The following is a 26,782-nucleotide window of genomic DNA, read 5'->3' as shown; positions in this document are numbered from 1 at the left end:
ACATTAAAATATCAAAAATTGTGGTCAAACCTTTTGCTTTACAATGGAATCTTTGGCACCTTTTAGTTTAGCAGCTAATACTGGTTTGCAGTGCTTTTAATATATTGCATCAGTTGAGTTTGACTCAAATAATATCATACCACCATTGGGAAAATTGATGTGTTCAAGATGGCACTCATCAAAGCCAGAAAATAACCAAATATGTTATTGCAAGACACAGGAATATCCCCACTCTCCAGGCTCTAATTTTAGGATTGGGGGTATATGGAGGATGTGCTTGTAGCCTTCTAACGTATGTGAGAGAAAATAAACCACACCTAAATGGATTAATTACCTTAATATTGATAGTGCAGCACAAATATTAGAATTGCTATCATTTTCTGTTCCCTATATCTTGCAAAAATATATTACTTAGTAGAAGTGGTGTGGTTCAGCATTCACACTCCTCATAACTAGGGACTGTGTGGTGATTCCATTTTTTCAGGGTCCACCCTGAAATGTTCCAGAATTTTTATTTCATGCAAGCACACTCCCAACATTAGTGCTTTTCCCTGCTCTGCACTTTTCTGTTTGAGGGAAGAGGAGGTGCTGGCCAGCAACTGATACATATGGTGGGGGACAAACTAAATTATTGGGGTACAATAGGGTAGAGGGACACATGTGGATTAGCTTTTTTGATGTAAGTTGCACTTGGTAGAATAAACCTCATGTTTGGCAAGAAGATTTCTCAGAACATAAAAGTTTTGAGAATGGTGTTGAAATTTTGTAAGACACATAATTATAAAGTTGGAAGGAATCTCAAAGGTAATCTAGTCTAACTCTGCTGATTGCAGGAAACTCACTGTGTAACAGTATTCCTTATGGATGTTGAGTGCTATGAAAGTCTGGCAGCTGCGCTATCATATCAGAAACTTGAATTGGCAAATCACATCAAGCTTAGAACTTCCTGACAGTAAGAGCTGTTCGACAGTGGAATTTGCTGCCAAGGAGTGTGGTGGAGTCTCCTACTTTGGAGGTCTTTAAGCAGAGGCTTGACATCCATATGTCAGGAGTGCTCTGATGGTGTTTCCTGCTTGGCAGGGGGTTGGACTCGATGGCCCTTGTGGTCTCTTCCAACTCTATGATTCTATGATTCTATGATTCTATGTTTTGTGAGAGAATAAATGAAAGGAGAATTTCCATTGCTGATCTCTTAATTTTTGTGGCATTATGCTCCATATACACTGTATTACTTGAGGGGGGAAAGGAGTGACTATCACCATTGAAGACAAGGCAAGAGAAATATATATTGTGCCACCATCCAGATGTATGGAATGATGTTTGATCAGACAAGTTTATAGAAATGACATTTATGTGATGTGGACTCAACAAGAATGTCACAACATACACACATTGGTGGGAACCACATACTTGTTTTTAGTCTGATCAGCCAATAGAGAGTGGATATACTCGTGAATCCATGACCCCATGAATCCTGATTATTGTCCACCTGGTGCTATGCTAAGCATCATCTTTAGTAAAAATCTGCCAAGAAAAAGTAAACACAGATGATTCATTGGTTAGTAGGTTTTGGGGGAACAAAAGCAGTTTGCCTGAAGGCTTCACTGAACCATTAAGTAGAAATGCCGTAACAATGAATACAATGTGTTCGTTTGGATTGCTATATGTTTTAACAGCAACCTCATTTATTCCAGGGTTATGTGCTTTATGATGACGTAAGATATGGACCTCAGAAACAGTTTTACATATGAGTTGGTATCACTACTATCATTATTGTCTTTGCAATTCTGATACCACTTTTGTCACTAAAGTCAGTATTAAAAAAAGAGTTTGCAGCTGAAAATTCCGTTCAAGCATCACAGTTACCATTACAGATAGATATGTGGTCTTTTGGATTATCCATTGTCCATCACAGGATGCAATACAAGATTATGTTGACAGATTTGTAATTTAGATTACAAGAATATTGGTTGAATTTCCACATATTAGACACTACAAATAGTCACAGCAAATAGAGCATTAAGAGTACTCCCAAAACAAACCGCTCAGGAGATCAAGAGGGCATATGGTTGGGCATATAGCCGCAAGGACCTTGTTCACATTAGCTGATTGCATTAGGTACTTAATCTGGATTGCTATAACTGTAGATTTAAAGTAACTCCAAAGCTGAGCAGTTTTATCCTCAAAATGTTTAACCAGTTGGTCACAGTGGGTCCTTGAATACTTCAGTATCCCCTTCCCCAGGATGGTCAAGGGTGCCATTGGGTGGTCGATAGACATGCAGCATCCCCAGTCTGTCTCTCCAGTCCAACCCTCTAAACCCACCCCAAGATCAAAAGCTTTTGTGGTAAAGGAGATGGTGCTTCCTTGGACAAGAGCAACACCTGTTTGCTGTTGCTGTACTGAGTACCTACAGAGCTGAATTAGGTGAGACCCACCCAGCTTACCCATACATGTCTTGGTAATGCATGCTTTGTCAGCCCCTTCATCCACAATCAAGTTTTAGGTGAGCGTGGTCTTACTATGGACTGACCTGGTGTTCAGTAACAGCACCACCAAACTAGAGGACTCAACAAATAAGTTACCAGAAACTTTTAGAGGATCAAGAGGGCTGAAACAATGAAGTTCTGAAGATCATGAGCCGTAATTGTAACTATACAAGTTACAAGACACAAAAAAAGTCATGTTCGGTCGGAAGGTGTCACTGTGGTGCATTTTGAATTTGCCTGCTCTGATTTTTGCAGCTGTTACAGGACAAACAACTGCAGAAATAAAATGGAACAATTGTATTGGTAGCAGTGAGGATAATGAAGACAACTACAAATACAGAGCCTAGATTTGATTTGCAATTTTGTGCAATTTCTTCATGTCAACCAATAATTGTATTGCTCCTTTGTACTACTAATTGTGGTCACTTGCAAACACTGATACTCTTTTCAGTGTATGTTTATTAAATATGTTTGATTTCTTTTAAATTCAAATATATTTACAGAGGTAATATTAACAAGTCACAATGCATATCCAACTTGTCCAATTACTTAAGAATTCCTAGTATTACAGTTCAGTATCCAGTTAAAATTGATTCTCTATTTCTGTTAGAGTTCTGTAGGGAGTTAAATAATGGCTAACTCAAAAATAAACATTGAAAGGGATGTGAAAGTCCTCTCTCCAAAAGCCCAATATGAGTGGAAAATTGCTTATAGACCACTTCTGTTTCAGATTGATCACTCAACTAATTTTTAATGTAGTGTGTTTTAAACATTAAAAGGTAAAGGAACCCAGGATGGTTAAGTTCAGTCAAAGGGTGACTATGGAGTGCAGCGCTCATCTTGCTTCAGGCCGAGGAAGCCGGTGTTTGTCCACAGATAGCTTTCCTGGTCATGTGGCCAGCACATGATTTTAAAAATTATTGCTGCTCTTCACTCTTAAGCTGATGTACTGGTTTATATTGCCATCTCCAGGACTGGGATATATTTGTAATCACTGTTTCAGGAAAACTGAAATAACTTGTATACCACACATATGAAGCTAGGGAGATAATTGGCTCATCTAGTCTGGTACATTGCTGGCAGCTTTCCAGGGTCTCATGCAGAGAGGTCTTTCCCAGTACTCCTACCTGAGATCCTTTAACAGAAGCTGCCAGGCATTGAATCTAGGATGTTCTGCACATTAAGCAAGTACCCTCGCTGCTGTTACGTTCCTTGTCTTACAGAATACTTTTTCTGTGTAAATTGCTAAAAAACTTAGCAAATGACCACAGATTGATGTGTAATAAATGAAATGTTGTGAATTTCAGTACTTTACATTTAGCCTAGTGCTACATTTTTGCAATATAGTCGTATGAGTCATTTTTAAAAAGGGGACGACGACACCCAATTTCAGCATTTTAAGGATTTTTAACAAATAAAAGTTGTTATTTTGCTTTACCCTATGAAATGTTCTTTTCCTTGTAATCTTGGACTGGCTCATGTATTACATGTTCCAGTAGCATTAACATTACAGTGGTGCCCCGCAAGACGAATGCCTCGCAAGACGAAAAACTCGCTAGACGAAAGGGTTTTCCGTTTTTTGAGTCGTTCCGCAAGACGAATTTCCCTATGGGCTTGCTTCGCAAGACGAAACGTCTTGCGAGTTCTTGCTAGTTTGTTTCCTTTTTCTTAAAGCTGCTAAGCCGCTAAGCCGTTAATAGCTGCTAAGCCGTTAATAGCTGCTAAGCCGTTAATAGCCGCTAAGCCGCTAATTGCCGCTAAGCTGCTAATTGCCGCTAAGCCGCTAATAGCCCTAAGCCGCTAATAGCCGTGCTTCGCAAGATGAAAAAACCGCAAGACAAAGAGACTCGTGGAACGGATTAACTTGGTCTTGCGAGGCATCACTGTATTTGTTCCTAGGCATTGAAATATAGTTCAGAGGGTCTCTTATCTGTGTTACCACCTTTTGAGGAAATGTTATAACCTCCAAGAAATATTGTCTCTTTGGTGGTGTCCCCAGATCTGTACCATTGACTCCTTTAGGGAGATAGTGAAAAAATTGCTGCTTTACCTGGCCTTTGAGCCTTGAGTTCTATGCAGTTGATTTTGATGAACTATGTTGTACTCTGTTGTTGTTGTTGCTGCTATAATTGATTTATCATTGAACTGTATTATTTTGTGTTCAATTACTGTTAGTCATATCTATTAGTGGTTAGTCACCTTGAGGACTGTTGGTCAAAAAGTGGGAGATTAATGATATAATTCGAATAAGAGATCACATTTCTGGAAATGCCAATTAACTGCTATTTCCTACAGCTTAGATTCATGAATCCCGAACTCAAGATAGTTATAACACTCTGAAATAATGATAATAAAAATATCACTCACATGTACAAAACTAAAATGCAATTGAACAACAAAGCAGATATTAGAAATAAGACTATTAGATTATGTGGCAGGATTTAGTTATAACACTTTTTACTATGGAAATATTATTAAATATTGTCTCCCCATATTTCAGACTATTCTGTCCCCAAGCCTCCATTTGAAGGAGGAAAAAATTGAATATTTGTTCTTCCATCTTCCTGCGTTCATCTTTCTTGGGTGGCCAGTTAAACGTGCACTGGAAATTCTGCCATTTCTAGTAGGCTAAGCCACAATATCATTTGGGTGTACAGTATGTCCAAATCAGTTTATTATTTTCAGATCTGGAACACTTTTCCCAACAGTAGTTCCCATGCCATACAGTAATAAATGACCTTCAGAAACATTTCTGAGCGACATATTTGTAACCCTGTGTAGAATTGATACTACATGGGAGGCTGTTTTTAACATGTCATTGCAAGTAACTCATTTTCTGAAGTGTTTTCTGGATTTTGTCTGGGGCACCATTCTAAGTTTCTAAATTTGATTTTCCATTACAACTGCTTTAGTACCTTCCTTGACAATATATGCAGAAGAGAAAGCTGTTATCATGATTTCAGTTTGGCATTTTCCCCCTGTCTGTCATTCTGTAACTCCTGAATCCTGGGAAATGAACTGGTCTTCTTTGTTATGGCAGAGTACCTGCAGTGAAGGCAGGTATTCTGTGGAACATCTGTTTAATCTCTGAATGGAAACAAGGGTTGGGAACTGGTTTTTAGAAGTGGAGAGGAATTATTTCTCTGCTTGTGGACATGGGAAGTGCATGAGGCCTGAAGGTTTTCCTTCTTGTTCTTGTGGATTACAGAGTATAAAATAGAGAATTGGACATACTCTTCTTCGATAGCTTTGAAGTATCTGCTGTAAACAACTGTCAGAAATCAAGTGTATTTTGTTGGGTAGGTTATGTGTTTCTGTTTATTGGAGGTGACATTAGCAGTGGAGCAATGGCAAAAAGGCCATGTTGCCATTGCTAAATATACATCCCTGGCAGTCTGATAATAGGTTCCAGGAAGTTCAGTGGAAAATTAAAACAAAGCAACATTTATAGCTGATTGAACTTGAAAAGCAGTTTTCATGCTGAATGGCAAATATGTGGACTTCAGCATTCCAGGAGTCTGATGCAATCCCCGCTGGATGTGACTGACCTTGTGTGTACAGAATGGACTGTGGATACAGCAGCATGCAAAACTGCTTCATCTCTAAAGTGCTGTATGGGAAGGCAAATTTTGCTCCATACACAGAAACAATTCTTCTATACACATGCCTATATTTATATAGTGCACAGAAGACTAAAAAACTTTTCTTATTACTTGAAATTAACACTTCTTAGTCCCCCAGTGAATCATAAACTTGATTTCCCCCATAATACTTGCATGTTATGATAATGCAGTGACTTAGCCGATTGAGAGTGTGTTGGGATGTTAAAGTGAAACTATTCAAATTGTTTCAATAACCTAATAATTTGGAAACTAGCAGTACAGTAAGTTCCACTGAGCTCAGTTCCACTGCATAGGTGGAGAGACTTCTGTGTTTAAACACGGACAATGTTCTGAGGAATCAAGGTTTTTTGTGGCTTCCTGTAATGTTGTTTTGAACCAATTGAACATTAATTCCCAGTCCACACATTCTGCTCATAGACCATTTGGTGTATAGACTGATAAAATATATAAAAAGCAGAATTTGTGTATTAGCTATGAGTTACGTTTGGAGAAGTTCATAGTGACAAAGTTGGAGAACAACATCATGGAAAATCTGGGGGAATGTTCCCATAGGGACATGATGGATTAGAAAAAATAGAGATAGGGGAGACTACAAAGGTGTAGGAAGGGCGATATGTTAGTCCAAAGCATTTCAATCTTTCTGACTCTCTCTCTAGCAATTATAAATGCAAAATGTATTGCAGTCCATTATTCTGTGAGACTACTCAGATGCCAAGGAAATAAGCAACTATCCTACTTTTAAAAGGCATCTGAAGGCAGCCCTGTTTAGGGAAGTTTTTAATGTTTAATGCTGTATTGTGTTTTTAATATTCGATTGGGAGCTGCCCAGAGTGGCTGGGGAAACCTAGCCAGATGGGCAGGGTATAAATAACAATAAATTATTACTATACTGCAACTGCAGTGATAGTCCCATATATGAGAACATTGCCTATGCCACCTTTTTTATCTGGCAAAATACAACTACTGAGCCTTTTTGCGGTTTTTTATCCAGGACTTTTACTCTAAGCTTTATCAAATATAGCTCAGTTGGTAGACCATAATACTCTTAATCTAGGGGTTGTGGGTTCAAGCTCCACCTTGGGCAAAAGATTCCTGCATTGCAGCTGATTGGACTAGATGACCCCCTATGGTCCATTCCAACTCTACTATTCTATGATTCTGTGAACAATCCTATGCACACATACCTGGGAATAAGTCCTGTTGAACACTATGTAGCTTGCAGGTTACAGGATTGCTTTATTGTTCTTCAAGAAAAATAGGATTAAGTTAAATAAATGTTGAAAAAATTAAGTTTCTTAGTTTCCCCCATTATTCAGGCTACATTTTATACTTAAATGTTCATTTTATGATACTCTGCTTAGTTCTTAAGATTATAAATTGTTTCGCTAATGAATTTCATATAGAGCCCTAAGATTTTAAATTAATAAACCGTGGTCCCAGGACAGAACCCTGTGGCACCCCACTTGTCACTTTTTCCCAGAATGAAGAAGAACCGTTAGTGAGCACTCAGTCAACCAGCTACAAAGCCACCTAACAGTTACCTTGTCCTTCCCACATTTTACCAGCTTCTCTGCAAGAATATCATTAGGGGCTTTGTCAAAAGCCTTACTGAAATCAATATACACTACGTCCATAGCATTCTCCTGAGCTACCAATCTTGTAACTCTCTCTCAAAAAATAAATGAGATTAGTTTGGCATGACTTGTTTTTGAGAAACCCATGCTGGGTGTTAGTAATCACAGCATCCTTTTGTAAGTGCTTACAGACCCTCTCTGTTTTTCTGTTTGGTGCCTACCTATCATGCCTTTTATCTGATGGTTAATAAGGAACATCTACACTAAGGCTTAATGTAGTAAACAGAATACTTCTGTTAGTGAATAATGCCAAATTAAGACCTAGTAACAGATTTTCTAGTGTACTAGGAAAGAAGCCTGAAGTAGTCTGAGTCAGGAAAGTTGGTGTGAAGGCTACTTATGAGTAAGAGAGGTGAAATTAATTTTAATATCTTACTCTGGGTTTTAAACTTTGCATTCTTCTGTTTCTCCTATGAGAAGGAGTTTTACTGTCTGATTTGACTGAAACATTCTGATGCAGTTATTTTATGAATGAGTTGGAGTGGATGCTGAGATCTGCATGGAATGGTTCAAGGAGATTGCAATAGCCTAGTGGAATTTTACTGTATTACACAATATTTTTGAAACTCCTCTTAGTTTGGAATTTGGTGTGTGCTGTTCAGGTTGTGTGTGTGAGGAAAGCAGATATCAAGTCCCCTTGCATACAGATCTAGAATCACAGTTCTTTTTATCTAGGCTGCAATGAAACACTAGGCTGCAATGGGAAAGGGCTTGTGTAGTGGGATATAAATAGTAAAGTAAGGTGTTTCTCATGGAAATGAGAAAAGAGGAGCAGAGGGGTGCTTTTAATTAATGGTCAATGGGTAGGCAGTTGTAGTGACATCTGGTAGAATTTACAAATGTGGATTTCCTCCCTCTGGCTCTGGAATGATCTGGTAGTACTCTTTTGTACTTTAACCAAAATAGATGTCAGCTTAACATCAGAGATGGCATTACTAGAGTGTATTGAATTCATAGATTCAAAGTAATTTAACTGAGTAGCTGCCAAGTAGAGCATTTAATCAGGGCACTTCTTACCATGGTCATACTGACGTACATAAGACTATTGACTGTCTTGACGATTGACTGCTAGTTGAACTTGGTAGAGGAGGAGTTGTTTTTTACCAAAATAAGCAAAGCAAAAGACAAACACTTGCTTGGTGGTGTTTAATATAAATGGAGCTACTTTGTGTTGCGAACATAATGTTAAATTTCTGGCATTCTACAGAACTTTAAAAACTTTACAAAATGAATGATAACAGCAAATGTTTCTTGCTGTATTAACATTTTTTCCACCTTTGACACAAGAAACGGTAGCTTTCTATGAGTAGAAAATTCATTCTAACAGTTATTTGTGCAAGCAAGTCCATTGAAATGGCCATAATTTATGAGTTTTGTTCTGTGCTGGGAAATTGAGCAAACCAGCTGCTCTGTGGCCCTTGCCTATTCTTCAGGGTTCTCAGTACTACTGGTTATCAGCAAAAACAATAGTGAATAAGCATTAGCTATGCTAGCTTCAGCTGCCCAAAAGATTTGCAGTGGAGTGGTGGTATGACTGAGTCTGCTGGGGATTCAACACCCCATGTACTGGGAGGGGGGGGGGCAAATACTTACAGGGTTCATTAATCTTCTTACTCTTGTTTAGGCTTTCCCATGCTGCCCTCTGGCTCTTGTTGGATGGAACAGTTACTATTTTTTGAACAACCTGAAACAGCCAAGATTAATATTAATCCCCTTAATACTATCGTCAGTACTTAGATGACTTTGATATCCTCCCCAACTAACTGATGTGTTTTATTAAATGAACGTGTAAGATTTACATTCAATACAACTCATTAGAACATACATCAAATGAATGTTTCTGACACATTGTTTTGTTTTATTTACTACTCCTTGTCCATAGTTACCCACTTTTGGATTATCAGCTGAATCAGCAATTTGTGTGTAGGGAAGGGAGGCAAAACTTATATACCTCTTGTATACAGAATTAAAAAATAAAATTAAAAGACAGATTACAAATGATATATAACTGAAATAATTCACAATGTATTCAATTTATTTGCTTTAATATTTAGTAATAATGGACACAGTATCTGTGATATTTCTTCCCGAACAAAATCCAGATTTATATTAGTGCTTTATAATCAAGAATTAATCAAAGTGGATCTTTGCCAGTTAGGTGGCAAACAACAATATGATCATGTGAATGTGTGATTTTTCTGTAAAGTCACTGTAGAAAATCATGAATTAATAGTTATTGTGCATATATTGTCTGTTACTTCAGTTTGCAACATGACAACATGTGTTTGTTGTCACTTTTGTCATTATTTGTGATCCATTTTATTTATATACCGGTATTTTGTACATTTGCAGTTTTTTGTTTTGTTTTGTTTCCTTTACTGTTTTTAACCGACAAACTCTTTAACTTGAATTAAAGTATAAATTGTGAACAAAAATAGAATGTAGCCCATATTTTTATTTTCACGTCTGCATGCATGATCCTAATTCCCCCCTGGCCTGGTTTCCCTCATCACCTCTGCCACTTTGGGGCCTGTGCAATTCCATGTATTTGTAGATGAAGGCATGTTATGCCATTGCTGCCGCTGATGCTTCACACAACTGCAACAGTCTTGTTTTCAGAAATGAAAATGTTACTTTTGCTGCTGCCGGAACACATCACAAAAATAGAAAGCGTTTCCCAAAACATTGCCACAGAAAAGATACAGTGAGCATTTCATGATACAGTTGAGCCAATTTAACCATTGTCTTTTGAGCAATATTCTGCCACTCTGCATAGCACAATAACAAGCTGGAAAGAGTATGTAGATGATTGGCATCCAGCAGTTTATCAGTTCTTTAAATAAATAAAATGAAATTGTGTAATGAGAAATAGATGCACATGTTGTGCACCCATTAAAATGCCTTCCCTATGTTTTGCATTGGACATTATGGTGGAAATGGGAGGTGCTAACACATCTGCTTATCTGCACTTGGACAAAAACTACTCAAGTCTTTGCAAGAAGATCAAATTACCTTAGATTTTTGTGTGTATGTGGTGCTTTATTTTATTAGCTTGAAAACTTCAATTAAGTTGGATGTTTCAGTAAAAAACAGAGGTGGGGATTGTGTCATGGTTCTCTGACATGGCCACGCTGGGTCCTCTTGCCCAGTAAATCCATGGAGTCACCAGGCAACAGGAGAATCTGCCAGGTGACAGCTGCATTTCAAGTTTCTAGGCTGCAGCTGCTGCCTGTGTTGTTATACACACCCAGCTTCAGGGGGAAGCTGTCTGGAGAGACCTGTTGCAGCCTCTCTGCTCAAGCTGTGTGCTTCCTAGCTGCCCTGATCCAGGATGTGGAGTGGGAAGAGCAGGAAGCCTCCTTTTGCAAGGCCCATCTTCTCATTCCATTAATCCCCCCCCCCCACACACCTTGATGCTTATAGAGGAAAAATCTGGATACTGTCAGTGAATTATATTTACCTTGATCATAAGCAAGCCTTAAATCTTTAGGCAGCATATTCAGAAGACAGGAAGGAGTTAATCCTTTATTAGAGGTGCATTTCCCTAAAAGTTTAAACATGTGCTGCAGCCATGACTTAATTTCACACTAGTTCATTTCAGCAGAAAACACAACTGACTGTGTTGCAGAGAAAAGGCAGCCGCCTTACACAGTTGTTTCACCTGCTGGGTTCTATCAGCGAAGTTAGTGACACATTCCAAGGAATGGCAAAGCCCTTCAACAGCGCTCCACATGTGAAACAAAATGAGATATAGCCATGCAAATGGCATGGGAGAAAGTAGCATCCTGTTTTAAAGAACCATGCTAAGGAGACAGTCACAAAAGGTACCCATTTGTAACAATTTGGAAACTGTAATATCCGTGTTTACCACTTCTTAAACAAGTTCTCTTGCTTGTTTTTTAAAAAATAAAAGGTTACCTGTCCAGCTCCTCTTGTGTGTTTAAACATTTCTGTCCTTAGAGGTCCAGACATTTCAGCTACAGTGTGGTCCTATCAACTCTCTTCTCTTTCTCCTCTTGCATGTTCTCTTCATTGTTTTCCCACTATTTACATTTACATAACCAATCCTTAGACATGATAGTCTGGTTTAAAAGCAACAGCAATAGAAGGTGTGTCTGATTTTAACTAGTGCAACAAGGGGAAGCTTAATCAGCTGTAATCCCAATGAACATCCCTCAGCCTTAGAAAACAAGATCTCAGTGACAACTTTTATGAAAGGATACTATTCATGCCTGTGTGTGTTTCTTCACAATTGCAGCTTAGGAAGAAAGGGTTAAACCTTCCCTCTCCATGTGCTATGTAGTCCTGATGAAAAGCACTCCCCTTGTTTTCTTTAAAACCCTGGTATAGTTTCTAATGATCTTTTTAGCACTACATGTCTTGTCCTAAGATTTGCTGTTCTATTCATGTACAGTGGTGCCCCGCAAGACGAATGCCTCGCAAGACGGAAAACCCGCTAGACGAAAGGGTTTTCCGTTTTGGAGGTGCTTCGCAAAACAAATTTCCTATGGGCTTGCTTCGCAAGACGACAATGCCTTGCGAGTTCCTGCTGGTTTTTTTCCTTTTCCCCACCTTTTCCTAAGCCGCTAAGCTGCTTATCAGCTGATCCGATCAGCAGATAAGCCGCTAAAAGCCGCTAATAGCGCTAATCCGCTAATCCTTCAATGGGCTTGCTTCGCAAGATGAAAAAACCGCTAGACGAAGAGAATCACAGAACGGATTCTTTTCATTCTTTTCGTCTTGCGAGGCACCACTGTATTCATTCTTTCTCAGTTCCAGCGCTCTACCTGTGGAATTTGCTGCCTCCCAGCAGATTATCATTTTTATTTTTTAAAAAAGAACCATTTTACAGCAGAATCTGCAACCCTATCAGTTTAAAATTGTTTTCTTAAAGTAAGAAAGAGACTTTGGCCTCTAGTTTCCATGTACCTTATTTCTGCCATGAGAAGTGTCAGGGAACTGACATCGGAGCTAGAGGTGGAGGGAAGGCTCTCAAATGATGCTGGAGAAGGGCCCAGCAGGGAGAGAGGCAGCTCCGCAGATGGGGAAGCAAATCAGCGCAACACCAGGGATATAGAGGGGCTGATGGGGGAATCGGCGAGAGGGCTCCAGGACTCTTCGCCTGCGAGGAGAGCACGGGTCCTCCGCTACCCACGCCCACCCTGCGCAGAAGACTTCCGCGCAGAGAGAGTAGGAGGAGACTGGGTGTCAAACAACTTTTATGTTGGAAAAGATTTAAGAAACGCCCACTGATGGATTCTGCTAGCGACTGAGGCAGCCACGAAGTGAAGGGCTGTCCAGACTGAAAGGTTTAGCAAGGCAACAAAGCCTGGAGAGGCGGCAACTTACGCACGAGCAACCCATACACATTACAAGAAGTGTTTGGTTTCTCGTTTAACTTTTGTACAACATTTTGTTTTACAATGCTATGGAAATGATATCAATAAATCATATCCACAACCTTACATCATTAATGTACAAGTAATATATTTTAATGCATATAAAGATCGGAATAGTTGACCCAAGAATGGTTGTCCATTTTTTCACGTTATTTTACATGTCTGACCCCTAAGTGGGTCTTTCAGTGATTCGTATCCAAAGACCGTAATGTTTTTGGTACAATTATTAATCCTTGTTTTGGAAGAAATGAGAACTGTAAAGTGTCCCTGCAGCTTTCTTTTTTGGCTGTGTTAACCTCTGACATTGGAAAACCTATGATATTGTACTCCTTTAAGGGTTGTTTCAGCATCTCCAAGGCCTTGAAGGCCAAAGATACCGTAGATGAAGCTGCATTATTCTGAGTCAGATCATTGGCCTCTATTGACCATTATTGTCCACTGTACTCTGACTGGGAGTGCGGTCCCGAGGTTTCTGGTAGAAGTATGTTAATCAAGATTTTTTTTTTCTTGGTAGATATGAGTTGAAACTGTGGTAATTACAGTATTGTGTAGCACCTTTTCATTTCAAAGAAGTATCAAGGCGGTTTACAGAAAAGCTTTGAAGAAAAGCTAAGTAGACAGACGCAACAGCCAAGATAGTTAACTGAGAACAAAGCTGAAATTCTTGTTTTCAGGCTCTCTAGAACAATAGAATGGGACGCGGGTGGCGCTGTACGTTAAACCACAGAGCCTAGGGCTTGCCTATCAGAAGGTTGCGGTTTGAATCCCCGCGACGGGGTGAGCTCCCGTTGCTCGGTCCCTGCTCCTGCCAACCTAGCAGTTTGAAAGCACATCGAAGTGCAAGTAGATAAATAGGTACCGCTCTGGCGGGAAGGTAAACGGTGTTTCTGTGCACTGCTCTGGTTCGCCAGAAGCTGCTTAGTCATGCTGGCCGCATGATCCGGAAGCTGTACGCTGGCTCTCTTGGCCAATAAAGGGAGATGAGCACCGCAACCCTAGAGTCGTCCGTGACTGGACCTAATGGTCAGGGGTCCCTTTACCCTTTGGCTAGAACAATAGAGCATTTTCTTTGACAACAGAGTGAATTGGGAATGAAGAAGTTATTCATAGTGTGCAAGCCATGAAGAGCTATGGATAGTTACTGAATTTAAAGTATTTCTGTAGAAGTTTTTAATTTCTCCTGGGCTTTTCAATTGCCTGCTTCCTTAGTTTTGGCCAGTTATCTTGAAAGAAAAATCTGGTATGAAATCCCACATTGGAGTAGTGACTGAAGAATTCCATAGTGTGTTACAATGTAATTGGTCTTTTTGACATGTGTCAATTTCTATTTGAAAGGTAAAAAGAGTGCTTAAATTGACACACTTCAAAACTTGATTCAGAGCGTTCTGTCTGTGCAGTTCAAAGGAATTCCTTTGGGTTTCATTTAGCTTTACTGGGGTGCTGGAGCAGTTGCTTTCTCATGTTAAGAGAATTTTGGAAACTTTGCTTTAATTCTTAGTAAATCCAGGATCAATAACTATCAATGTTTGGTCATGGGGCAGACACATTTGTCATGGGGGGATTGCTTGCATTTTGTCTTAGTAATTTCATTTGGAGTTAAAATCCGTTGCCATAGACAGTTTACAAGCACTGAGCCTTGAAGTTGCTGAGAATTCATTCATGTCAGGGTCATGCAACTCTCAGATCAATTACTTTATCATGAACCTGTCTTTGAAAACAATTTGGAAGCTACAACTGGTACAGATGGCAAAGACTTCCTATGAACAATCCTATAAAGTCTGGTTAAGGTGCACAAGTATTGCAAATATACTCCGTACTTAATTTGTTTCTAAATAACAGGTTTGTTTTTTTATATAAAAAAAATAATCATCAGAGTTAAGCTGGGAAAGGACAACTGTCAGATTCACATGAGTGAATTCTCAGCACCTCCACTGTTTGCCAAGGATTTACTAGATTGATTCTATGCAGTTGAGTGGATGTCATTACAAAAAGAGGGACTCTCTATGATGCTGGCAAATATGGTTTCAGATGTATGTGTGTGGAAGAATCCTGGTTGTACACAAATTGAGAATATTTTATGCATTATATACTCCTCAGCTCTATTACTTATATGTATTTCTTCTTTTATAGGATTGTGCATGTGATGGGATAATTATTGGGTTCTGTTGCTTTTTATATTTCTTATGTTTCAGTTGTACAATGCTTTGCCTTGCTAAAATAGTCATGAAACCATAGTCATGAAAGGCCATAACCCCCAAACGATGCCCTTCTGCCCATCGGAAGGCAACCCAGTCAGATGGGCGGCATACAAATAATAAAATTATTATTATTATTATTTTATTATTATTATTCTGGTAGGCAGCTCATCTGATGGTTTCCTAATAAACATGAGTGATTAGAGAAGTCTAGGAAGAGACTGACTGAACTTTGGTGTTGCAAGTATTTATGGTCCTTCTACACTTTGAGAATCGTGTGTCTAAGGTTATTTTCATTATGTGCTATAAAGGAAAGTAAATTGGTCTTCAACACATTCTTTTATATGTATTTGAGGTATCCAAGGCAAATTATTAATGACTGTTGTAGCTGGTGGGTGCTGAGTGGACCTGGATTCTTGTCTGTGTGGCTAATATGATTGCTGGCATTCAATCAAAATACTACCATTTCTCTTAGTGAATTGGCCCCAGTATGCCCAGTGTGCCACATGTTTGTATTTAAGCAGTGCTCTTGCAATTGAAACTCACTCAGGAGTTTACCAAAATATTAAGTTTTATAATCTCTCTGTGCTTGTGTTCCATCCTTCTATTCCCTCTTCTGGGCCTTGTCTTTTTAAATTTTTATTTTTTCCCATGCAGTGTTTAACTTATTCGAAACTTTACATTACACAAATGAAATTGCTCAGTGTGTTGAACCATGAGTTTGCAAGACTTGAGTCTGAGAAGGGGAGACGTTGCTCTTCCTGCACTGGAGGTGATGTTACATGTTTTTTTTTTATAATGTTGTGATTTGTCTTTTGCTTTAGAGCTTTCAGCCATTGAGCCTATTGTCTTCCTTCGACCTTTTCTGGAAGTTATTCGTTCGGAAGATACTACAGGCCCCATCACTGGATTGGCCTTGACATCTGTAAATAAGTTCCTCTCGTATGCACTAATAGGTAATGATTTGGAATAATTGTTTTGCCTTCTCATGTCAGCTACATAATTTCACGCAGCTGAGTGAATGTCCCAGAACAAGGACCGTATTTCAATTCTGGGCATGGAGGAAGATACTTTATCTGCTCCCTGCCCTCAGCAGATATACCATATACTTCTGGGGGAGGGAAACTGAACCATTTGGAAAATACTGGAAACTGATTACAACTGAAGAATGGAAAGTATATAGAGTAATATGTAGTGGTACTTCAAAACCAATATCTTTGGGGATCCTTTTACATTAAGGGTGGCATAAAAATGCAGCAAATAAGGACTGATCTTTTGTACAACAAGTTTTGATGCAGATTGCAAAAGGATTGGTATAGTGTGAAAACCAAGCTACCAAAGTTGGAACTAAAGATAATAAATAGCACGATCTAATTACTGGAGTATTAAATGCATGAAATCAATCCATTGCCAAATAAGAATTTATCTTTTGTTGAACCATAACTTGAACTGTGATTCTAATCTGAGTAAAGAGAGCTTTGGATGAAACGCAGGGAAGGGAAAGGAAAGCTATGGAAATAAGAATGGAGAATTTTTCTGTGGTGCAAAATTCCCCTGGTTTGATAATGTCAAAAAATTCTCTGTTATATAGATTCTAACCATGAGGGCACAGCTGAGGGAATGGAGAACATGGCAGATGCTGTCACACATGCCCGGTTTGTGGGCACAGACCCTGCGAGTGATGAAGTTGTCCTGATGAAGATCTTGCAGGTATGTGGAACAAAGGGGCTATTAGTGTAATGTCTTGTGCCTGATGCCCTGTTAATCTTGTTCCATTGAGACCGGATTGGGGAAGAAAAATGGTGTTGGGACTTCTACTTTAGTTTTCATCAATATTTTTAAACTTAGGACTCTTGTACTTGCACTAAAAGCTTTCCAGTGCAAAATAATCCTCAACTGGACTTTGAGAGGAGTTTTTTGATCTTTTGTAGTGAAAATTAGGCTTCCTTGGTGTGGTAGATTGAGGGGTGAGAGCCCAGTCACAGTACATGGCAAAGCATTGTTTGCTTTCATTCATTAAAGTGAGAGTAATGGCAGTTACGGCATGCAAGAGATGTAGTCCCCCATTCCCTTCCTTCAGTTGAAGTTTTCAGACATTCTCTGTTGTTGTACATGAGTTCTCTTCCTGACACTGCCGTTGGAATGTCATTTTTATTTGTTCTTCTTTCAGGTCCTGAGGACTCTTCTCCTGACACCAGTTGGAGCTCATCTCACCAATGAGTCAGTCTGTGAAATCATGCAGTCTTGCTTCCGTATATGCTTTGAGATGAGACTTAGTGGTAGGTTTTCAATGCAAGAAAGCAAACCCCAAACTTTGGTTTCTAGTAAATGACCTGGTTTCTATTAAATGACCAGAGTTCTGTCTGCAATATGAGTATGCACTGGAACACAAACAAGCATAAAATATGCTAAATATGCGCAGTTGAACTTAAGAATAATAAAAAGGTGTTTGCAGACCACTTTTTGCTCAGTTGCTTGTGTGTTTCTTTCACTCACCCGCTGTTTCAGCTCTGTAGCGCCACTTAGTGTACCTTTGCACATTCTGCTGCACAGCTGAGGCTGAAGCTGGTTTTAATAAATTTTCAGTAATCCTTTGTAAACAACACTTGGAGGGGAGTCTACTTGGAGAAGCCTCTAGATAATATCACACCAAGTAATGACACCTGTGTTATTTGTTTTTGTCTTCAGAGTTATTGAGAAAATCTGCAGAGCACACTCTGGTCGACATGGTGCAGCTGCTCTTCACAAGGTAAACCTCCTTGTGTTTGTCTCAGCACAGCTCAGGTGGCCCTTCAAGGACAGGAAGAATCCACACTTCAGTCGGGGGTGGGTAGGCAGGCAGGCGTGCTCCTGAATATCACCCAGTCCAAGCATTATCTGGTCCATGCAAATGCTTGGTCCTTGCTGAGGCTCATTCTTAGCATGCTAACTCTGGTTTAATGTGACATCACATGGCAATAGTGTTGGAAATGGTACAGAGCAATGAGAACATGAATGGTTTGCCACTATTAGTTTTATGTGCTGTGCTGGTTTAGCAAAAGGGTTTATGTTTCAAACAGCATGCATCTGAGATGCTTTTTTAAATGCTGGATCCAGTTGGCTTTGCTACTCAATGTATTTCCAGTTAAGATTGTTTGTTCCTGCTTACTGAAGTACTTTTTCACCTTGGTTCACTGTGAATCTGGGAAAACTAATTTGGATAATTTGTCTATGACAAGGAGTCTGTTCCTGAGTTATAAGCTTTCCAACATATCCTGATACACTTTCCAGTTACTGTACCACAGCATTTATTCTATTACGACCAAGGATTTTCAAGAGTATTTCATATTAATCTAGATCAGATTGAGTATTTCGTATATTTGCTGTAGGAAATTGGGACACATAATGCTTAGGTTTTAGAATGTAAAATGACATTGCTTACCTTTTTTACTGTTGTAGTTCTGATATTTTAAAAATGGGTTATTAATAGTTTTTTATCTATATTTCACTCTTAACTATTCAGTTGGATGTTTCCAGAAGATATAGTTAGCTTCTGAAAAGGACAGAAAGGCAAGCTATAGGTTTCCAGCATCTTTGAAAGCCTGCTATCTCACTCAGTAAGGATGCAAAATGATAAATGACATATGAAAGAAAGCCCATTTGTGTGTGGTACTTTGTAACCTCAGACATCATTAGCATCCTGTGCTAACTATGCATTTCCTAGCTGCTACTTGCAGATTATGGTTTAGACTTTTCAGGTAGGCCCTCAGATATTAAGCTGCCTTGATCAAAGGACTGTGATAGAAAGTGAACATTGAACACCATGCATTTTGCATACTAGAGACTGATATTGCAATAGAAATGACGCTAGTTGTTCATTGAGGGTAAGTCCTAGCAGGAGATGCCAAGTACTGCTTTACTCTGTGGTCTTTGACTAAAAGGGCCAAACCTTAGAAGGTGAAAATTTCACTGAATAGCCTGGCAGATCACATGAATATCAAAAGCATTTCTCTGCTTTTTGCCTCAGTTCTTATCTGTGCTGTACAACCCACTTACCCACCAGCTGATTTTAAAAGCCCCAGGTAACTGTGTGCCCTTAAGCCAGCCCAGGACACAGCTTAAGGACCATTTTGAGTTTTAGGAAGCAAGAAACTCTAAACTGAGCCAACTGAGCTAAAACTTGTGCAGATATATCTATCTTTCTATTTCTTGTTGTTTGTCATGCAACGGCGTAGCGTGAGTTGTCAGCACCCGGGGCAACGCAAGTAATTTGCGCCCCCTAACCCGGGGCAAGGCAAGTAATTTGCGCCCCCCCAACCCCTAACCTGCGAGTTGCCGCTGGCGCTGCCGCGCAAACAACGCTGCTTGCCCGGAGGAGGATGGAGGCAGAAGCAGCCGCCGCCTGTGGCTGGGCCGAGGGGATGGCGGCGGCGGCAGGGTGCAGAGGCTGCCCGTGCCCGGCCAGGAGTCGGTGGCGGCGTCGGCGCTGCTGCAGCGGCTGCTCCTCCTGCGAGCAGTGAGCGAAGCGCAGCCACAGCGACGGCGGGGGGCGCACGCGCTAGGGCGCAAGGCTGGCGGTGGCGGCGGGGAGCCCGGCGGAGGAAGGAACTTGTCCCTTCCCTCTGGACTCGCGCCCCCCCCAGATGTTGCGCCCGGTGCGGTCGGCACCCCTGGCACCCCCCACGCTACGCCACTGTTGTCATGAACCATTTATGGGTATAAATAATAACAATGCAGATTTATTAGATCTTATGTCTACATTGTTAGCAATATATATACTCCAGTGCTTTATTGTATTTTTCAGTTAAAAGATTTGAATTAAAAGATATCTTCAGTCTTCTGCAGACCTCAAAAGTACACTTGAAACAATTCATTAAGTTCTAATGAGTTGAGCTGGGGGACTTATCTGCAGGGACTAAAGGAAGATAGCTCATTCACAGTGGTTCTATGCTGAGGGAGGCAGTCTACCCTCCCCCCCAAAAAACACCCCCCCAAATAAATCCATTCCATCTGCATCCAGCAAGGCAGTTCTTAATTAGTTTTTACTATGTCGCCAATAACCATGTTAGTTTGACATTTTTAAAGAGGAATAAGACTCTTAGCTATAATGTAAAATGTGAATATTGGTGAAAATGCACAGACAACTAGACATTCAACTTTGCTTTTCTCATTCATGCCAAAATAAGTGCTCTACTGAATTAATGGGTCCATATAGAGAAGGATTTTTTTCTTCTTCTTCTGGACTGTTAATGTGTTTTAGATACTTCACTTTCTAGTATGCTAGGGCTGGCAACACTGAAATATTTCTTTAGGTGTGTCTGTGTTAGGAGTCAAAAGATTAGACTTGACCCAGTCATTTTCTGAAAATGTGAATTCAAGTCAAAGCTCTGACCTTTAGTCATTACCCATGAACTGATAAGACTGATTATTCCTTTTTCTGATTATTACATTGTAGTGTAACTTTTGATCAGAAGAGGGCAGATAAACCATATTCCAAGGGGAAGCCTTCAGGGAACTGCAATTCTACTCTGTTTGCTGCCAGGCAGGAAGAAGGCCTTCCTTTATTCCTTGTCCTTAATATATATATATATATTCTTGTTGTTCCAGATTACCTCACTTTAAAGAAGAGCCTAAGAGCTACGTAGGGACTAACTTAAAGAAGGTAAGACCCAAACTGTTGATGGAGTCTTTGCTTCTGAGTGTTTGTAGTTACGCTATTCTGGGGGCAGGTGGGACAAATGTACATATGTATCAGTGTCACAGCTCTGAATCTTGTGCAGGCTTATCTAAGAAATGAGTTTGGGTTATGGCTCTTTATGCCAGTGTGAATCAGTCAGTCATCAACTGTATCGCTTAACCCAGGCATTGTAAGGAAGTGACTTCTGTGAGCCAGATCTGCTGCCTCCTTCCATTAACTGGCACCTCTTTTTTGTAATCTTTGTGCACCTGAACAGAGTCAACATCAGGAATTTTTTAGAGTGTTAGCTAAGGAACTGACCTCATGTCTCCCTCCCAGAACAGGGAAGTGCTCATACCTCAAAGGGTGGGCTGAATAGCTTCCCACTCAGTTCTTTTCTTGCTGACATGTGGGCAGCAGCTCGTGTGTTTTAGTAAGCATTTGATTATTTCTTTACTTGGGTCTATTTCTCCTCTTTTTCTTCCCCCTTGTTCTCCCTGCTTTCTTATTGGGCTCCAAACTCATGCTCCGTCTCTCTCCTTTTTAAGGAGATACGAATCCCTTTTCTTGTGACCACACATCAATAATTCAGCAGTCATCCTTCAAAAAGTGTTATTCTTGTGGGAGTAAATGTCCCAACCATCACCAAGGTCCCTGTCACCTGGGAGGGTGTGGGGCTGAACAGTAAAAAGAAGCAAAGAAATCTGTAGCTTAGCCTGTACTGTAATAACAGGGGTATTTTCTTCCCTGTCAAGTTATACAGGGAACTTTATCAGACTCATAAGGAATATTCAGGACAACAATTTTCCTATTCATAAATCTGATTTGTACAAGAGAGAAAATTCAGTTAACCTTCTGCAACTTCGATATATTCAAGAGCAAAGTGCTATAGGGTACATGCATAGATCTCTTCCTAGATTGATGCATTAGGAAACATTTTGAGCTCAGGATTTGCACCAACAGGCTCAGTAGTACTTCTGATGTTTTATGCTTGCAAATACAGGTATATGCTGTGTTCAAATTAAGAGTGTGTCACATAAAGCAAGCCTTAGATGTAAAAGGTGGAATGCTTTTCTGTAAGCATATCCTGTGTGAGAGCTTTTCATTAATCAGTGGGTGGCTCCTTCATCTCATAGAGGCCTTGGTTTTCACTCTTACTGTCCTGCTTTGCTTTTCATTATGTGCTTTACATCATTCCTTGCATTGTTACATGGATTCTGTCTTTGGGTTTAGTTTTCTTTTTTCTTTTTCAAACGGTACATGTGACTGTCTTTCACAGATTTCTCCATATCTCCTCAACAGACTGGAACTATGTAATGGGGAACAGTCCAAAGCCCTGAACCAGTTAGAGAGAGTACTACTCTTTAAGAAACTGAAGGTCTCTCTTTCTCTCCTTCCCTTCTGCAAGCATCTGTGGGGTGGTAGTTATGTGTTGTGTAGCAAAAGCTTTCATTCATGTTTCTTATGCAGCATGGCTTTGGGGAAGACTGCATGTAGCAAACTGCTTCTGTTTGTGATAGTGTTGGGAGGAAGGCTTTAAATATAGAGGAAGTGACATTGCAGACATCAGAAATGCTGTTGTCAAAATATTCTGAGAATTTATAGAGGACATAAGCTAGAGATGGTGCTATCGATGGCCAGTTACCATCTCCTATCTTGAAAGCTATAGTTTAGTGCAGTTTATGAATTTCTGGAGATATTGGCACAAATGAATAAGGGTGGTCATAACTATTTGTGGCAGGGAAGCCGGCTGCAACTGCAAGTATTGCTAGGTTTTATGCATTGTCTAAGGTAGGGTACAAGGCTTAGTATATGGAATCATAGAATTGCAGAGTTGGAAGGGACCCCCCCCCCAAGGGTCATCTAGGCCAACCCCCTGTATTGCAGGAATCTCAGCTAGAGCATGCATAATAGAAGGCCATCCAATTTCTGCTTAAAAACCTCCAATGACGGAAAGTCCACCACCTCTCATGAGAATCTGTTCCACTGTCGAACAGCTCTTACCATCAGAATGTTCTTCCTGATGTTTAGTTGCAATCTCCATTCTTGTAACTTGAACCCATCGGCTTGAGTCCTCTCCTCCAGAGCAGGACAAAACAAGCTAGTTGCATCCATGTGATAGTCATTAGTAATTCAGGAAAGGAAAAGCTATATGCAGAACAGTATCACAAATATGCAGGATCCTCACTTTCCCTTACCAGGTAGCCATTATTCTACAAAGTTGTTTAGCCAAAGCTAGAGTTATGTTTCCAAACTGATTATTACTCATAATAATCTAACATAAAATTCCTTCCCTTCTAATGTAGCTGGATTCAGAGAGCTTAAGGCACTTCTTCAAACTTCATATTTTAACCATTGTGGTTTAAAGAGTTCCATTTAGAGCTGCATGATGAACACTTTTCTTTTCCACATAGGATTTATGTCAGATTAGATTGTTCTTTGTGGATAAGGCAACTAACAAGTGGCATAAATTGCAATGCAAATTGTGAGATTTCATTTTATGTCTGTGATGAAGGAGGATTACATTTAAATTTCATATTTCACGCTCCAGGTCTGCCCCTAGAAGCTTTGGATGGATTCCTTAGTGCAACGTGTGTGTGTGTGTGTATGTTTCTAGTTCATGTGGCTGCTACATCTGTTGAAGCCCTGCTCACATTGTGGGATATGTAGATGATTGAGGATATAAAGATGATCATTTCTAAGTGCCCTTCCACTGAATACAGCCCATTTGGCGTCCTGTTACACAAGGGTGCAGGAGGCAGCAAAGCAGATGTGATAACAACTTGAACACAAGGCACATAAAACTTGGGCCATAACTGCTCTAACAATGTGTGAGCCTACTTGGTGTCAGAGATGGTGCCAAATAAGCAATACTTTTTTTTGTCACTATTGCATCTGCATGGTTGCAGCCCAGTGAAGCTTTTCCCAGTCTACATTCTCCAGTCTACTGTCAGGGAACTGACATCAGAGCTAGAGGTGGAGGGAAGGCTCTCAAATGATGCTGGAGAAGGGCCCAGCAGGGAGAGAGGCAGCTCCACAGATGGGGAAGCAAATCAGCGCAACACCAGGGATATAGAGGGGCTGATGGGGGAATTGGCGAGAGGGCTCCAGGACTCTTCACCGGACACCAGCGGGGAGAGCACGGGTCCTCTGCTACCCACGCCCACCCTGCGCAGAAGACTTCCGCGCAGAGAGAGTAGGAGGAGACTGGGTGTCAAACAACTTTTATGTTGGAAAAGATTTAAGAAACGCCCACTGACGGATTCTGCTAGCGACTGAGGCAGCCACGAAGTGAAGGGCTGTTCAGACTGAAAGGTTTAGCAAGGCAACAAAGCCTGGAGAGGCGGCAACTTACGCACGAGCAACCCATACACATTACATCTACATTCTGATTTTAAGGAACCCTCAATAGCACCATGATTTATTTGCTAAGTACGTCAGGAATAAAACTTGTGTCTACCTCAACTTGGATGGCACCATGTCAGCAGTCCAGTCAGTGAATGCGTTTAGAACATCATCCATTTAGAAATTGTATTAATTTCAGTTTTTGAGGCCTGATGATGTGGACAGGTTTCTTGGAGGTGTGTGATATATTATGTTTGCTCAAACCTTGCACTTCCTGGCTAGCATCTCATGATGACTGACTGGTTCCATGAGTTAGTTATTGCTTCATTTACGCAGAAGGTGGTCCTGGTTGTATTGAAGGGGGACAGTCATGAGACCACTCCTGAAGAAGGTGTCCTTTAATCCTTAAAAGTTTTCTTAGTGTTGGCTTGTCACAAATATTCCCTTTTAATAGAAGGGCTGTATATCTGTTTCTAGATTATCAGTATTGGAGGAAGGACAGGAGGAATGTGACCCTGTTAATTCTCCTAGACCTCTTAGTGGTTTTTTGAGTTCATCCACCATGTCCCTTTCTGGACTGGAGGTTGGGTGAGGATTGACTGCAAAATGCTCCAGTGGTTGTATTCTTATCTGTATGGCTAGTTTCAGTAGGTGATACTTTGATCCTGTTACTCTGTTCTGAGCTACTTGTGCCATGGGTTCTGCCTCCCATACTGTCATCTGCATGAAACCAATAAGTGAGATCATAAAGTGCTGATACTTGACTCTAATTAATGTGCTGATGATGACCACCTCTGCTCCCCCCCCCCCATTTTCATCAAATTCAAGTGAGGCAGCAGATGTGCTGAATTGGTGTCTGAGATCAGTAGTGGACAGTATAAGTGCCAATAAATTGAAGCTCAATCCAGATAAGATGGATGTACCTTCTGGATGGTATTGTATTCCCCCTAAAGAATTGGGTTCACATCTTAAGGTTGTTGTTAGACACCCAGAGACAGGACCAGATCTAAGTGTCATCAGTGGCACTTAGTGCTTTTCACTAGCTAAGAACTCCTCTTGGCCATAATTATACATGCTCTAGTAGCATCCAAATAAGACTACTGCAGTGTATTATGTGCTGCCCTTGAAGATTACTTGAAAATGCCATTTGGTCCAAATACAGCTGCTGGACTATGGAATGGGGGCAGCTGGGCAGCACATACCTCACAAATTCTAAAGCAATTTCACTGATCCTTAAGTCCATCTCCAAATACAATTCATTTTGTTGGTTTTAACCTTTTGAAGTCCAGTACAACGTGGACCCTTTTTTTAAAAGCAACTGCCTGCTCACCTATCCAGCTATTAAAATAATCAGCTAAGGTCCGCCTCTGGGTGTGTTTGCTGTAAACGGAGGGGGTGGTGGTGATCAGGGAAGGGGCCTGTTAGTTGAAGTCCTCTGCCCTGGGAAATATCTTCTAGTGAAGTTCACCTGGTGCCAAGTTTAATGAGTTTTAGGTGCTGGCTGAAGTTCCTTTTATTTTCCACAGACCTTTTCTTTTAAAATCATCATCATCATCATCATCATGCTGCCAGTTGCTGAATTTATAGTTTTTGCTGATGTTCTTCAGTTTTAGTGTTTGTGTGCTTAGGTATTTTCAAGTTTATTTTAGTTTTTGTTCTGTTATAAGTCATCATGGAAGATCATAGAATTGAAAGGCAGGGTAATAATTTAAAATGAGTGGTATTTCCCCTGCAAAGCAATGTTCTTGCCGTCTTGGCTGTGAGTCCTGGAATACCTTCTTCCGGCCTTGTGGGTCTTTTCCCACCTGACCTGCGAGGGTGGGGCCATGACTAACTCCAGCTGCAAAAACTGAGGCTGCTGACTCATGGGCTGGGGTGTTGTTGTGGGTTGGATGTTGTTGCTGATGGTTTTTCTGTATCTTTGCTATAGATCTTGTTGTAGAAATTGTTCAGTTTGGTTGTGTATTTTTTAATGTTTTATTTATTGTTTATTACTACTTTTGTTGTGTTGCAGATATGTATCTTTTCGTGTTGTAAGCCCCCTTGAGCATAGTTATTGTGGAAAGGCGGCATACAAATAAAATTATTTATGTATGTATCTATGTATGTATGTATGCCTTGCCTACACGCCCCTTAAAATAAATAGATCAAATATACTGAGTATAGCTGAGATCATGCCACTTCAAGATTAGGAGTTAGAACTTGTGTTTTGGTGCTAAGTGACCTGCTCGTATCTCAGGTGGTATGCTTCTATTTCTCACTTTCTTTTCACCATCAGAGGTTGATGTGAGTGTTTTTGCATCTCTAGAGCAGGCATGGGGAACCTGATCTGGCTGCTGGGCCTAATCCTTTCCCCCCTACCATCCACAGGCCAAATTTGGTAGGTGGCAGGGCCACTTACCTGTCCATCGCTTGCTGCCAGGTGATGACCACCAGGACTT

General features: G+C 40.3%; 1 protein-coding gene across 23 annotated transcripts in view; it reads left to right on the top strand.

The window, feature by feature from the left end:
• The window catches only part of GBF1 (golgi brefeldin A resistant guanine nucleotide exchange factor 1), an 85,190-nt gene that overhangs the window by 22,486 nt on the left and 35,922 nt on the right, over positions 1-26,782 (top strand). For 12 of the 23 annotated variants that reach the window (XR_014525895.1, XM_083502325.1, XM_083502324.1 and 9 more), the window contains exons 4-8: positions 16,165-16,296; positions 16,932-17,050; positions 17,511-17,619; positions 18,029-18,089; positions 20,927-20,981. Coding sequence is in view for 22 of the 23 variants with exons in the window: in XM_083502325.1 (XP_083358451.1) it covers positions 16,165-16,296; positions 16,932-17,050; positions 17,511-17,619; positions 18,029-18,089; positions 20,927-20,981 (476 nt within the window). In the remaining variant the exon portion in view is untranslated. Of the gene's footprint in view, positions 1-16,164; positions 16,297-16,931; positions 17,051-17,510; positions 17,620-18,028; positions 18,090-20,926; positions 20,982-22,275; positions 22,375-26,782 lie in introns of all 23 variants that reach the window. The other 11 variants (XM_083502318.1, XM_083502314.1, XM_083502326.1 and 8 more) reach the window with 1 other exon arrangement.

The sequence above is a fragment of the Podarcis liolepis genome (genome assembly GCF_965112155.1).
Source record: "Podarcis liolepis genome assembly, chromosome: 5".
In the NCBI taxonomy this organism is placed as follows: Eukaryota; Metazoa; Chordata; class Lepidosauria; order Squamata; family Lacertidae; genus Podarcis; species Podarcis liolepis.
The sequence above is the reverse complement of the archived record's forward strand: the minus strand, read 5'-3'. Positions and strand labels throughout refer to the sequence as shown.